This window comes from Vulpes vulpes, chromosome 7, assembly GCF_048418805.1.
Source record: "Vulpes vulpes isolate BD-2025 chromosome 7, VulVul3, whole genome shotgun sequence".
Lineage (NCBI taxonomy): Eukaryota > Metazoa > Chordata > Mammalia > Carnivora > Canidae > Vulpes > Vulpes vulpes.
The window spans coordinates 41,078,641-41,092,371 of NC_132786.1; the positions used below are offsets into that span (position 1 = coordinate 41,078,641).

The 13,731-nt window shown below is 35.8% G+C and overlaps 1 protein-coding gene across 16 annotated transcripts in view; it reads right to left on the reverse strand.

Moving 5' to 3' along the window:
* The window catches only part of DLC1 (DLC1 Rho GTPase activating protein), a 488,697-nt gene that overhangs the window by 195,287 nt on the left and 279,679 nt on the right, over nucleotides 1-13,731 (reverse strand). For all 16 annotated transcript variants that reach the window (XM_072763589.1, XM_072763592.1, XM_072763595.1 and 13 more), the window contains one exon: nucleotides 10,148-10,181. In XM_072763589.1, coding sequence (XP_072619690.1) covers nucleotides 10,148-10,181 — 34 coding nt within the window. The remainder of the gene's footprint in view (nucleotides 1-10,147; nucleotides 10,182-13,731) is intronic.

Genomic DNA, 13,731 nt, shown 5'->3' on the forward strand with positions numbered 1-13,731 from the left:
GACGGCTTTTCATTGAGGCTGCTTATAGCATATTTTAGGGGATGGGACACATATGTAAGAAGCAGAGAATGATGTAAGACATCGGGTAAAATTAAATAATAGACAATTTTTGATACTAATTGTATGTGCAATCTGAATTTGAAGAAAGATGTCTAATTATCTGAGTGTAAGGAACTAATTCATATTCAGTCCAACTAAAAGCCTGAGCAGGCATGAGAATACAGAAATATTCTGCAGATGTGGGACATAGACCTAAGAATTGAAGCTGGCACCTAGGGAGTCATCTGGAATGAAAGGAGCTACTTTTTTCATTTCTTTCTCTAGTTTGCATTGTTCTGCACTTCTCTGTCTTAGCCCAACTCTGCCATTATTCTGCTCTTTTTTGCAAGGTGGTTTCCTCTGTTACTTTATCTCACAGTCCATGTGAACTTTTCACCAAAACACCTATTGTAGGTTGACTATTTCTTCAGCTCATAATTTAACAGAGAGAGAGAGAGAGAGAGAGAGAGAGAGAGAGGCAGAAAGACAGAAAGAGATTGTCCATTGGTCTGCCCATCTCTTCTCTGACCTTGAGTCAAGTGTGTCCCTCCCCAACCCCTACTTGCCTGTCTCTTGTCCAGTGGACTTTGCATGAGTTAGGATAGGTGGTCACATGGACCTAGGATGTTCCTTGTGACCTAGGAGCAGTGAAACTTGTCTGATTCAAAGGAAGAATTAATTGAAGAGTAGAGCAGTCAGAGGAGGCGTGGTGGAAAAAGTGGCACTCAAATGAGTCCTTACAGGAAAAGTATGGTTTGGAGAAAAAGAATAGAAGAGTATTTTGGGGGCAGTAAACTTTGGAAGCAAAAGCATAAGGACAGGAATATGTAGATCATATAAATTATGCGAATTCATACTTTCATTAGACCATTGGAGGTGGAAAAATGGTGATATTAGGCATAAAGAGGTAGATAAAACATCAGCTTTGGAGCCCAAGGGATTCATGTACCGTGTAGCTTAGTATTAGGAGGGTCTAGCTCTCTTCTCAGAAACTACATGTTAGGTACACAATAAATAACAGCTGTTGTAATACATATATTGAGTGGTAGTATTTTTCATTTGAAAACCTGAAGAAATTCCACAGGAAAGAAATGAAGTAATTGAAATCAAAGACTAAGAGAATAGAATTACTTTTTGCCTAAAGACAAAAATATAAGTGGAGTGTGCAATTATTTTATGATTAATGAGTTTTTAAAAAGTGTTTACACTAAGAATGTATTAAATAAGCTCTTTAAACTGAGGTATATTTATATAATGAAGTATTACTTAGTTGCTAAAAAGAAATGAGCTGTCAAATCATGAAAAGGCATGGAGGAACCTTAAATGATACTAAGTGAAAGACACCAACTGAAAAGCCTACATGCTGTACCATTGTAGTATCACACAGAGTAGTTTCCCTGTCCCCTAAATCCTCTGTGCTTCATCAATTCATGCCTCCCTACCCGCAACCCCTGATCTTTTGACCATATTCATAGCTTTGCCCTTAAAAGAATGTCATATGTTTGAGCTCTACTTTCCACTAAATTTTTCTGTGAATCTAAAATTATTCCCCCCAAAACAGTTTATTTATTAAAATAAACCATTTTAAGTGTACAGTGCTATACTTAATGACTTTTAATAAGATGTTTAAGACTATTGGAGGCAATGCTGACACAAAGAAATCACTCAACACACAATGACAACCCACATATCATTAAACATGAAAATGGCATTATTTCAAAAAGTAGGAAATTAATATGAGCAGAAGTTGTCATAGAAGACTTCATGGTGAAGGTGAGACCTAAATGAGACCTTGGGAGCCGAGGGAGTTAATTTCTGAAAGGAAACAGGAGGATCAAAGGTCAAGTTATGTAGAAGCAAATTTAGGCAAAAAGTGTTGCTACCATGGTTACAGCGGAAGGTACATGTTAGAAGAGGATGGGAGATAAGGTTAGGAAGGAAGGCCAGGGTCAGATCATGGAAAAATTTGTTCATTAGCTTGAGGAGTCTTGGCATTTAACCACTACATACAGCATAGTAGTTAGGAGTATGCATTCTAGTCTGTGTTGCTTGCTTTGAGTCTTGCATTGAACAAAGTGTGACTTTGGGTATTTTAGGAAACCTCTGAGTCTCAGGTTCCTCATCTCTATAATGTGGAAAATAGTAACACTTAACCTTATAAGGTTGCTAGAGGATTTATTGAGTTCATATATATAAAGTGCTCAGAAAAGTGCAGGCAGAGTAAACACTTGCTATTATCATTTATTCAACCATTCACTTGACAAACGTTAAGTCAAAAACCTTCTAGGAGGCTGAGATTACACTGATGCAGAGAAAATGTAGGAGATCAGAGCACAGTGGGGAAAACATTTGGGTAAATATATCCAAGAAGACCATAGACTTAAAAAGGCAGATAAACTAAAGTTAAAACTGTACTATTATCCTCTTTGTATTTGCTTAAATCCATAAGAAAGAAATGATTATTATATTAAGAAGTTTTTAACATTAGCAGTTGGGAGTCACTGGAATGTGTCTTCTGGTTAGAAAGATCTTAAAGCCAAAGCCAAAACCACATTGTGGTGGGCAAGCAAGGGCTTTGGGAGATCATTTTGCTTAAATTTGACTTGTAGAATTTATAAGATCTCTTTTACCTGATTACAGTAATCAGGACAAAATACTTTCTTAAATCCATGGTCCATTCTGACATAGCCAGACTTGTGTTCTACACAGCCTTCATACAACAAAATGGACACCAGCCTTATCTTGGGCATCAATAAATTTGTTATGGTTGTTAATAACTATCTTGGATTTCCTACTTAAGATAAACCACATCTCAAAATCATATTTTTCAGTTTATAATAGAAATGCTTATAAATCCATCTGTAAGATGATCTTAAACTTTTGTCCATAGAAAAACAAATCGAAGTCCTTCAAATCAAGGGAGGTTCAATAAGAAAAGGAAAGCAAAGTCCTACCAGTAGAGTTTGTAGGTCACTTCATACTCAGAAGGTCGAAGTAATACTTTGCCATATTTACCTTTCCAAAGTCAGTGGACCTCTTTGAAGAAAGCAGAGCCAATCTACAGTTATCTTGTGAGTATATATTTGTGTATATATTCGTATTATTAATAAAAGTAACTGAACTGCAAATTGTGCATTGCAAACTGTATAAAGATAAATATTTGAGAGCATCTAAAAATGATCAGATATAATTTTCAAACTAAATGAAAGTTCTATTGCTCTATAAAATACAACTAATGCAAATGGGCCTTTTAATAAATTATTCTTCAGGGAAGATCAGAAATGACAAATTAATTTTTCTAGGGATAAAAAAGTCAATGTCAATTAAAATACCAAAATGAAAAATTGTGTCATTAGCCTGGACTGGTAGTTCCTAGCTACTCCTTCACAGTCCTGATAGCCATTCTTTCAAGGGATAAAGTAGGGAGCAAAATATGCACAAGACTTTTTGGAGGAAGAAATTTTAAGCTCATCAAATGTGAAAAGTTATTGTTATTGACAAGCTGGAGATTAACGTAGTGCCTGGAGGAGTTGCTGGGTATGTCAAATAAATAGATTGATTCAATCTTTCTTGGGCATCTGCTTGTGCAAGGATACCACACTGGATGTGGGGTGACAAACATGAAATCGAGGGGTTTAGGCCTTTAAGAGCTTACAGTGTGATATGGAAGATAATTCATGAACAGAAATACATCACAAGTATCACTATATGCCATAGAAAGATATAGCTGCCTTTGGCTATAGAGACCTGGGGAAGACCATGCCAAGTAGAAGAAAAATGGTTCAAATTGGAACTCATTAAAGAGAATTATCATGTACTCGTGTCACTTGAAATATAATTGGGTAGAAAAGGAAATATGTTTGATTGTTTCTGGTGATACAGTAGATTTATTTTCCTACCTGGTAATAAATGAAATTCCAACAGAACATTTAGAAGCAGATTCAGAAAGTTATTTGTATTGAAAAATATCCTATGAATTCAAGATTTTTGGCATTTAAGAATAGCTTACTTATATTTTTCATGAATTCCTTGATACCTGAAAGCTAATGTGTTTCCTCTCAACAGCCCAGTTGACCACAGCCAACTTTTCATGGATTAGTTTACATTAGGTTTCAGAGAAACTGAGAGGTTATGTGTGGGCATACCCTAAATTCCTTCCTCATAAAAAAGCAGGCAAGCAGAAACCATAATACTAAGAAAAGTGAAGCAAGTGAGTATTTATAAGCTACTAGTATAAAAATAATGAAATTCATTTTTGGAGAGTGAAAGGGAATAAAGAATTTGGAATGTTGGCCAAAGCCCTGCCTGGTCAGATAAAGACAATTTTCAGATCCTGCCGAACCCCCCCTTTTTTTTCGGCCGAACCCTTTTAAACAGCTTGGGGTCTTTACAGTCCCAGAAAATGCTTCACTTAGAATAGAATGATACAGTTTTGCTTTTGGCTCTAGGAGTATTATGCATATGGAATAAAGCATTTGCTGATTTTTTTTGAAAAAGGGATTTTATTTATTCGCTTATTTACCAAACATCCAGGAACTACCCTAACATCAGGCATAGGGATGAGTTGAATAAAACAAAATTCTGTCTTCCAAGGTGCTTACAGCCTAGTGAGTGAGACAGCACTAAAACTAGTGTGATCTAGAGATATGACATACAGCAGTCTTTCAAAGGAAAACTCTGAAATACAGCAGACCTATTTTTATTCTTTCATTAAATCTCAATATCAGTAGATATTGAAACATGACTTAGAGTGGAATACATCACAGGGATGAGTCTGTATCAAGCAATGATAGTGAGATTGGAAAGGGGAGCACATCTTTGCATTTTTAGCTCTTTTCTGCTGTTGTTGTTGTCTGTATTCCCCTTCTCAGTGATCAAAGGCAGTCAAGAAAATTAATACCAAAAGGCACCAAATCTGGGCTTTGTTATTGGTATGTTTACAAGAATTTGGAATGAAATTTTGAAAAACCCTGATTTTTTCCCCCTCACATATTTGTCACAAAGAAGTGTTTGATTTCTATGTTCTGCCTTAGTAGCCACAACACAAAGTTTAGAGAGACTGTGAATCTGTTATATGCTTCTGAAAGCTATCTTTCACGAGTGTTTCGGGCTACAATTATTCATTATCTTGATTTTAACATTTTCTTGCCAATGAACTAACCTAGAGGCAGGAATACAAACATTCTAAGAAAAATGACCAAGGAATGCAACCAAAGTCACATTCTAAGTCATTTTTCTCAATGGTGCCCTTTACATATTTGTGTGGGATAGATCCCCAAATAACACCATTAATTAATTATCCAGTTGAAATATTTGGCAGTTGTGGGGGTAGTAAGAGTACTGGGGGGTAGGGGCAGTTAAATAAATTTTTAGAACCATATCAACATTAAATCATCAAGATTGAAGCTAAAGCATCTTTGTAATTATAATTTATTGGTTAGCATGTATTTACAGAACACTCACTATGTGCTTATTAGCTGTTTTAATTATAGGGCACACAAAGACAATATTCCTTATCTAGGAAAGTTCATGGCCTAGAGATGAGGACATACAACAAAGCAAGATGATAAAGATTGCTGTAACAAACCTATAGAGATTTCTAGGAGCACAGAAAAATCAATGACTAACTCTGCCTGGGAAATCATTAAGGAGATATAATAAATTTGGATCTAATATTGGATCTAATAAAACAAGTATAATTTTAAAGATATGCAAGGCAAAAAATTTGCCGTTTTTGGCCAATAATTATGGTCTATTTTCCAGAGCTGCCATGCATTTTGACAAAATTTGCAAGGTGTTCTGTGATTTCATTTTAGAATGAGAGATTTCATATTACTCAATATTACTACTTTTCAAATATGCTCAGAGAATCATATTTTGGTGACTAAAATGCAATGCTAATTTTCTAATTTATATACATCTATAGAGGGTGATTCTAAATCATAAATGTAGAAATTTTTCTCCCATGAAATTAAATGAAACTATATTCATTGAAGATGAAGAGAAACATGGTCCATATCCTCTTTCCCCCAGAATAAACCATTTCTCTCTTTCTCTATCTCTGCCTATCATCTATATTTTTTGAAAGGTGATTGCATGATCCAGGCAAAAGTAGAAACTTGATACTAATGGAAAAGTTTCTATAACTGAATGAAGTGGCTAAAATTGGATGAACAAACCAGCAAACCAACACAAGAGAAGAGAAATAAGAGAAAGTACTGGTAGATATATTGGAGAGACTCCTAGCAGGAAACAGATGGTATATTGGGTAAACTGAGGAAAGCTTGGTAACAGAACTATTTATAAAGTTTAGGGAAACCAGAAGGACAAGAGGAGAATGATTTTCAGCACCTGCTAAGTTGGGTGGAAAGGGTCACCTAAGAGAAGCCAGCAGTGATTCCTTGGGAAAGAGATGGGAACTAACTACCCAACCTCACAGTCCCACTGTCATGCCCTGCCTTATTTTCCTCCCAGTTGCCTCCAGCTCCTCACTGGAGAAATAGGGAAGATAAAAAGGTGGGCAGCCCACTGATTCTGTCCACACTAGTCAAGCCTCCAGGGGATAGAGCTGGGAAGAAGTAGTGGATCTCAGTGACAAAAAGGGCATATCTAGTATGATAAATTATACTACTACCAGATTACAAATGGCCAGGTATCATGCAGGAAGTTTGACCTTAGCCTGTGGAGACCAGGGAGACAAAGAAAATGTTCAGGCAGGAATTGATATGACCAGGTGGTGCTTTTCAAACATCACTCTGGTGACCATTAGAGAGTGGACTGATGTAATGACAGGTCGAGGCAGGGAAAGCAGTTCTGGTTGCTGTTGTGAAAGTCCAGTGGGAAGTGGAGGGCTCCATTAATGCAATGGCAGGGAGAAGGGATGACGGTTGATTAGAAGGCAGTGTTGACAGCATTGTGTACAGGGGGTGAGGGAGTGAGGATGGGAGCCGGGAAGATAGGATCCAATTACCCTGGGATTAGGGATGCAGTGGATAATGTAGTCATAGGAAGAGAGGATGCAGGGTATACATTTCTCATGGACTAATTGTTTGTGAAAACTGAAGATTATCTGTTCACAAGAGAGAATTTCACCCTAATAGAGACAGGACTTTCTAATGAGAGGTTAAAATACGACCAACTCTGCCTATGCTATGATAACTTCTGTCTGAATTAACTTACTCAGAGGCTTACAGAGAAAGTGATCTCTTTTTTCCACATGGACGGCTGCTTAACTGTTAATTGGTGCCCCGAGGAAGCATTTAAGAGCTCTTAGAGCAGACATGGGCAGCAGTAACACAGCTAGATTCTATTTGGCTTGTACACATGGTAGTTATAAGCACAACCAATTATCATAAAAAACAGCTACCATTTTTTAGGGCCTATTTTGTGCCAAGCATTGTTGCCTTACAACAACAACATGGCAGCTTCTTTATTTATACTCTAGAAATGAGAAAATGAGGAGGTTAAGTAACTTGCTTAAGGCCACACAGATAGGAAGCAGATGTGCTAGAGAATATACCAAAGGCATTGGGCCCATTCTTTAGGGGCATACAGTTGCTGGTGGCATGAGGGAGGTTATATGAAAATACTATATGTTGGATATGATTATACATTACTATGTGATTATGATTTTTAAAAGCACATTAATTGGATTCTATTTCAGATCATGAGAATGTACATTTTAATACTTTGATTCTTTTCCTGGGAACTTTCTGAATAAGGTGGTTTAAGAAATTCTCAATTTAGAAGAAGAAAAGGTAGATGCTCGGCCAATGGATTATTCTTGACTAGAGATTGAGTTCCTTCAGGGCAAGGAACATGCCTTATTGGTAAACTGCTTCCTTGATATAACCTAATAAGATGCCTAGAATATGTTGCTGTTCAATACGTATATTTCTGGAATAACGAACCAATGGGAGGCTCTTTCAAAGTGCTTCTCCTTGGAAATTTTTGTCATCACAAGGTGGAAGATGAGCAGCAGGATTAATTCCACCAGGATGTATTTATCTAGCAACATGGATCAGAATAGAAGATGTCTACTTAAAGCATACACAGAAACAACCACACAACTGTATCTCAAAAATTATTAATGGAATGTACCCAAAATGATTTTTTTTAGAGCTTCACAAGGCCTGGTGGGATTGGTTCCAGTTGGCTTGGATGAGAGGTCACACAGATTAAAAATAGACTTTCTTAATATGGAACAATAGGCTACATTCATTTAACAAGACAGAAAAAAAAAAAAATAACAGGCCTTAGGGGCGGGAATGAAGCTTAATCCTATTTAAGAGCTCAATTAACCCTCAGAAGATTGAGTAGGTACTCTCTCTTCATTGCCACTCTTCTGTCTTGCAGAGCTTAAAATCCAAGATTCATAAAGAGGAATAAAGAGATTCATATTTGTATATAATACTGAAAATATTTTAAATAGGGTCATAATAAAGTTTAGAAATATAAGAATTAGTTTGCTTAGTCTGTTATGGTCCTTTAAAACTTGAAATAAGTCATATTCTGTTTTAATTGTCAAATCCTTTACCATTATTAACAAAATATTCAAACACAAGCCTTTATCTTGACACATAAATTCACTGATTTTAAAAAAATCATTTCTTTCTTATACTATCAAACAAAATTACATTTCCTTCTAAGCTAATCAGTACATTCTTAAGAAATCCATATCAAACTCCATGGTGGAGTACATTCTATCACTCTAATGATTTAATACACAGAAGCCAGGTTCTATTCAAATCAGTCCATCTGGGTTAAGTATCTGCGACCTGGGTAGGTCATTTGTATCAACTCGTAGATCCTACTTTCAAAGAGATTCCATCTCTTTGAATGGAATTTATCAGCTTTTTTCATTCATGCCCCATCATTATAGAAATGACCCAAATAGAGCATTGAAAAGTAACAACGTCTTGTTTTTGTTTCTTGCAGTTGAATTATGATAAAATGTGGTAGTTACATTATAGTTACACTTTTTGTTTAGTTAGTTCTTTGTTTTTATAAACATATCTTTAAAATATTTGAGAAGCTTGAAAAATTGAAGGTCTTCTCCCTATCAAACGGAAATCATTTAAAGATATCTCTGCCTCTCCATTCCCCCAAGCAGTAGCATTTCCATCCCTTCTTCCCCTTCCCCACCAGCCAAGAATTCACATCTTAATTTTCTCCTTGGGGTATGAAAGAATTTGCTGACGTTCTGGAATAAGATGACAGCTTTGCTCTGTTATATACTTTGTTTAAATTGCAGCTACTCTTGGAAATTACAGAGAATGTCACAACCCAAGATAAAGCATGACATTGGCTAAGTTTCTTTCTCTTTGTGATGCAAATGTTACTTAACCATTTATTTCTGGTCCCAACTAGACAGTGAATACATCTATTTATGGTATTAGAGCACTGGGACTATAATTGGGATTCAGTTACTACATGCTACTAATCCATATAATACCACTGCCTTGTTAAATTGAACAGTTTTTCTCTTGAACTGACACAAGATGCCAGTTCAATATTTTTCTTCTGTTCTGAAGGCTACTTTTCAACATATTAGAGTAAAGAAATGAGACACAGCCTAAACATGAGAGAAAAGTTTAGCTCATAGAAGCATATAAACTATGAAAACTTTTGTGTGAAAACCACCTAGCAGTGAAAGTAAGATCACTGAACTAGAAAGAGAATATTCTCCATATAAAAATGATCTAAAACTAATGTTTTAATCATTAAGTTTGATGGGTAAAGTCATTTATTTATTTTTTTTTTGGGGGGGGTAAAGTCATTTAAATCATTAGCTCAATTAACCCTCAAATTGAACCCTGTAATTTCAATTTTTAGATGACACTATAAACTTTTAATGCAGCTCTTAAAAATCACAAATATCTAATTTCTAAGTTCTATGTTTCAAAATCACAAGATTTTTTTTAAAAGCACCTGAAACCACCAATCCAAGTCTAATTTTTCGCATTTCCGTGTTTCTCATCAGTCCCTATTAATCTCCCATGATACTGCTAAATAGCTATATACACTTTTGATATTTAATGAAATGTCTACACGAAGATGGAATTTTATTCTAGAATATGATGAAAAACATAACCAAATGTCCACTTACCAGCCTTTTCCTTGTCTGAAATGCCTGGAATAGTCTGAAAAAAAAAAAAAAAGAAGCCACAGAATTGTTATTATTAGAAAGAAACACCAAAACATTATCAGGAACAAAATGAACTACCATAAATGGAGCAAAAATTAAATAGAACCCAAGAGTAGAAAAATGAGTGGGCACAAAAACTGAACAGATATTTTTCCATGGAAAGTATACAAATGGCCAATAGGTACATGAAGAGGTGCTCAACATCACTAATCATCAGGGAAATGTAGATTAAAATCACAATGAGATATTACCTCCCAACTGTTAAAATAGTAATTAAGAAAAAGTCACAAAATAAGTGTTGGCAACGGTATGAAGGAAAGGAAACCCTTGTGCACTGTTGGTGGGAGTGTAAACTGCACAGCCATTGTGGAAAACAGCATGAAATTTCCTCAAAAAAAAAAAAAAAAAATAGAACTACTGTATGATCCAGCAACCAAACTTCTGGTTATATACCCATAGGAAATGAAAAGAGGGTATCAAAGAGATAGCTGTGCTTGCATATTCATTGCAGCATTGTTGAGAGAAGCCAAGATATGGTAACAGCCTAAATAAATGTCCTTCAATGAGTGAATGCATAAAGAAGATGTGGTATATACACAATAGAATATTATTCAGGAATGAGAAAGAAGAAAATCTTGCCATTTGCAATCACATAAACCTTGAGGGCATTATGCTAAGTGAAATAAGCCAGACAGAGAAAGACAAATGCTGCTGTATGGTATCCTTTATATGTGGAATGTAAAAAAAAAAAAAGAGAGAGAAAGAGAAGAAAAAGTGAAACTTCTAGAATCAGAGAGTAGAAATGTTGTGAGGGTCTGGAGAAATAAGAAAGATTTGGTAAAAGGTATATAAACTTTCAGTTGTAAGATGAACAAGGACTGAGGATCAAATGTATAACACGGTGACTATAGTTAATAACACTGTACTGTATAATTAAAATTTGCTATGAGAGTAGAACTTGTGTTTTTACAAAAAAAAAAAGATGTGAAGTGATGAATGTGGTAATTAAGTGGAAATCCTTTCACAATGTATATGTATTCCAATTATTGTGATATAAAACTTTAAATATCTTACAATTTTGTCAATTATACCTCAATAAAGCTAAAAAGAAAAGTAAAAGAAAAATGAAAGTTGAGGAACTATCAGGAATGTTATCAGACGCAGGTACAATAATTGTTAATCATGTAATTATTTTCTTCCCTGAAAACACATATTAACCCTAAAAACATATTGGCAATAAATGAAACCAAAGACATTCTTTGAATTTGGGTAGAATTTTTTAGTTCAATTTCTTTGTCCTGTTTTGGAAGACAGAAAAAGTAAATTGTCTGGTGAGTTTCTGGGCATTTCAAATCTCTGCCCTATCTCTTTGAGGCTCAGATTCCTCCTTTATTAGATGGGGACAATCACATGTACTTCTTAAGGTTGCTTAAAGGACCAACTGTGGTAGCTTTGATAAAGCATTTGAGGTCTTCAGGAAAAGGTAACTGCTGTTACTATTTGTTTCTATGGGCTCTAGGCCAATGGGTCAATTTACTAATAGGAGTGTTCTAGAAGTTCCATTCCCAGCAACTATCATCTATCACTACCATTGTTTAAAAATTAGAGTTCAGGAGATGTTTTAAAAAGAGTTTAACGTATAAATGTCTAGTTCTACTAGTTCTACTCTCAGTGGATATTCTAAAACAAATTAAGGAAGTTGAACTTCTGTTTCCCATTCACCTGAGTTATTCATGTATACAATATCATGCACACGAGGGTATTAACTTGTATTGGAAGACTTCAATACATCGGAGCCACTGGGATTTGATACCTTCTACCCAAAACTACTGACCAAACAAAATATCTACAACTGACATGTCTCCTTCTCTTTAGGGACAAAGTCCTCAGAGTTGGGGTAAGAAAAGTAGGCTTAAATGGATAATTAATTTTGTTGTACATGCATGTGTGTGTGTGTGTGTGTGTGTGTGTGTGTGTGTGTGAAAGAGAGAGACAGAGAGAGAGAAAGGGAGGGAGGAAGAGAGAGGAAATTTCACATGCACCTAGGTTGCAGATAAGCCTACGGAAATAGAATAGCATCAATCTTCATTTCCAGAAATATCAAATATCAAGTTACCTATGTCTTTGTGAGGTATTGATTACTGCTGAGACTCTGACCTTTGGAACTTAGGGAATTTGGAGGTTGATACAATTTCCAAATAAGGGGCAAATATCTCTCTGGGTAAAAATAGAGGGGGCTTTTATTTTGGCAATATTAATCTATAGTGAAAGTATATTTTGACTCAATCTCTATCTACATTTAGTTGTTTACTTCTTGTTCTCTGAGTGTGAATGCTGACTCTGCATCCTGGCAAATGTGCAGCTGTGAGGAAGAGTATCAGGTGAGTACATGGCAGGGTGGAAAGTCATGTCCAGAGACCAGGACATTGAAGGGATTCCATAGGCTCTAGGTATCTCCGTCAGCATCCTTTCATTTATAGCTGGGTCATCTATTTTTTCTTTCCTTCGGGAAGAACTGCTGTGATTCTACAGTTTAGAAAAGCTGTTCCCCCCTTTACAGAAAAATTGCCACACAGTGTTAGCGATATTTGTTTACTTCTTATGTATCTTTTTTGAGAGGGGTTTAAAAATGAACTTACATTTGGGGCGCCTGGGTGGCTCAGTCAGTTGAGCATCTGGCCCTTGATTTTGGCTGAGGTCATGGTCTCAGGGCTGTGATATTGAGAGCCCCCAACAGACTCCATGCTGAACATGAAGACTGTTTAGGATTCTCTCTCTCCTTCCCCCCAACCTCCCTCTTGTGTGCATTCTCTCTCTCTCTCTCTTAAAAAAAAAAAAGGACTTAAATTCACACTGTGTGTTATATTTTAAGCTTAGCCCCTAGATTTCCTTCCTGCCTGGAGATGAGGTCTTTCAGATTAAATTTTCTCTTCTGTGACCAGTAAATAATAAAACAAAGCCAAAACCCTTCCATTGAGAAGATTGTAAATGTTGGCAAAGGTTGGTGATAAGCAGTTAAAAGATGTTCGTGGAGAAAGTGCCTCAGAAAAAAATAGAAAATATTTACTAGGTTCTGAATATGTACAAGGTACAGTTTTCAGCTTTCGCCTGCATAAACTCACTGAATCCTCAGAATAGCCAATGGAGTCCTGGAAAGGGAAGTAACTTATGTGAGGCCACAGTCAGTGATGGAAGCCAGGACACAACCATTGGCATGCTGGCCTCTGAGGTCACTAACACTAGTTTGAAAATACTAATTAGAGTCTTTTTAAAACAAAGGAGAAGAAAAATTTGGAGAGATTCCATGATAAAATATTGACTGAGATCACAAAATATCTGTGCAGGAATATCTGTATGAGGTATTTATAAATTATCTAAATAAGCTATCTCTTCTTATAAAAAAAAGGCATTTTAAGATGAATTGAATGTCTTGCCCCAAATCACAAGTTGACTAGCAACAAGTCTTTTCCATATTTTGTTCTATTTGATTACAAAGTGTATAGCAAACACATATAAGTAAATATTTAATAAAAACGTTAAACAAT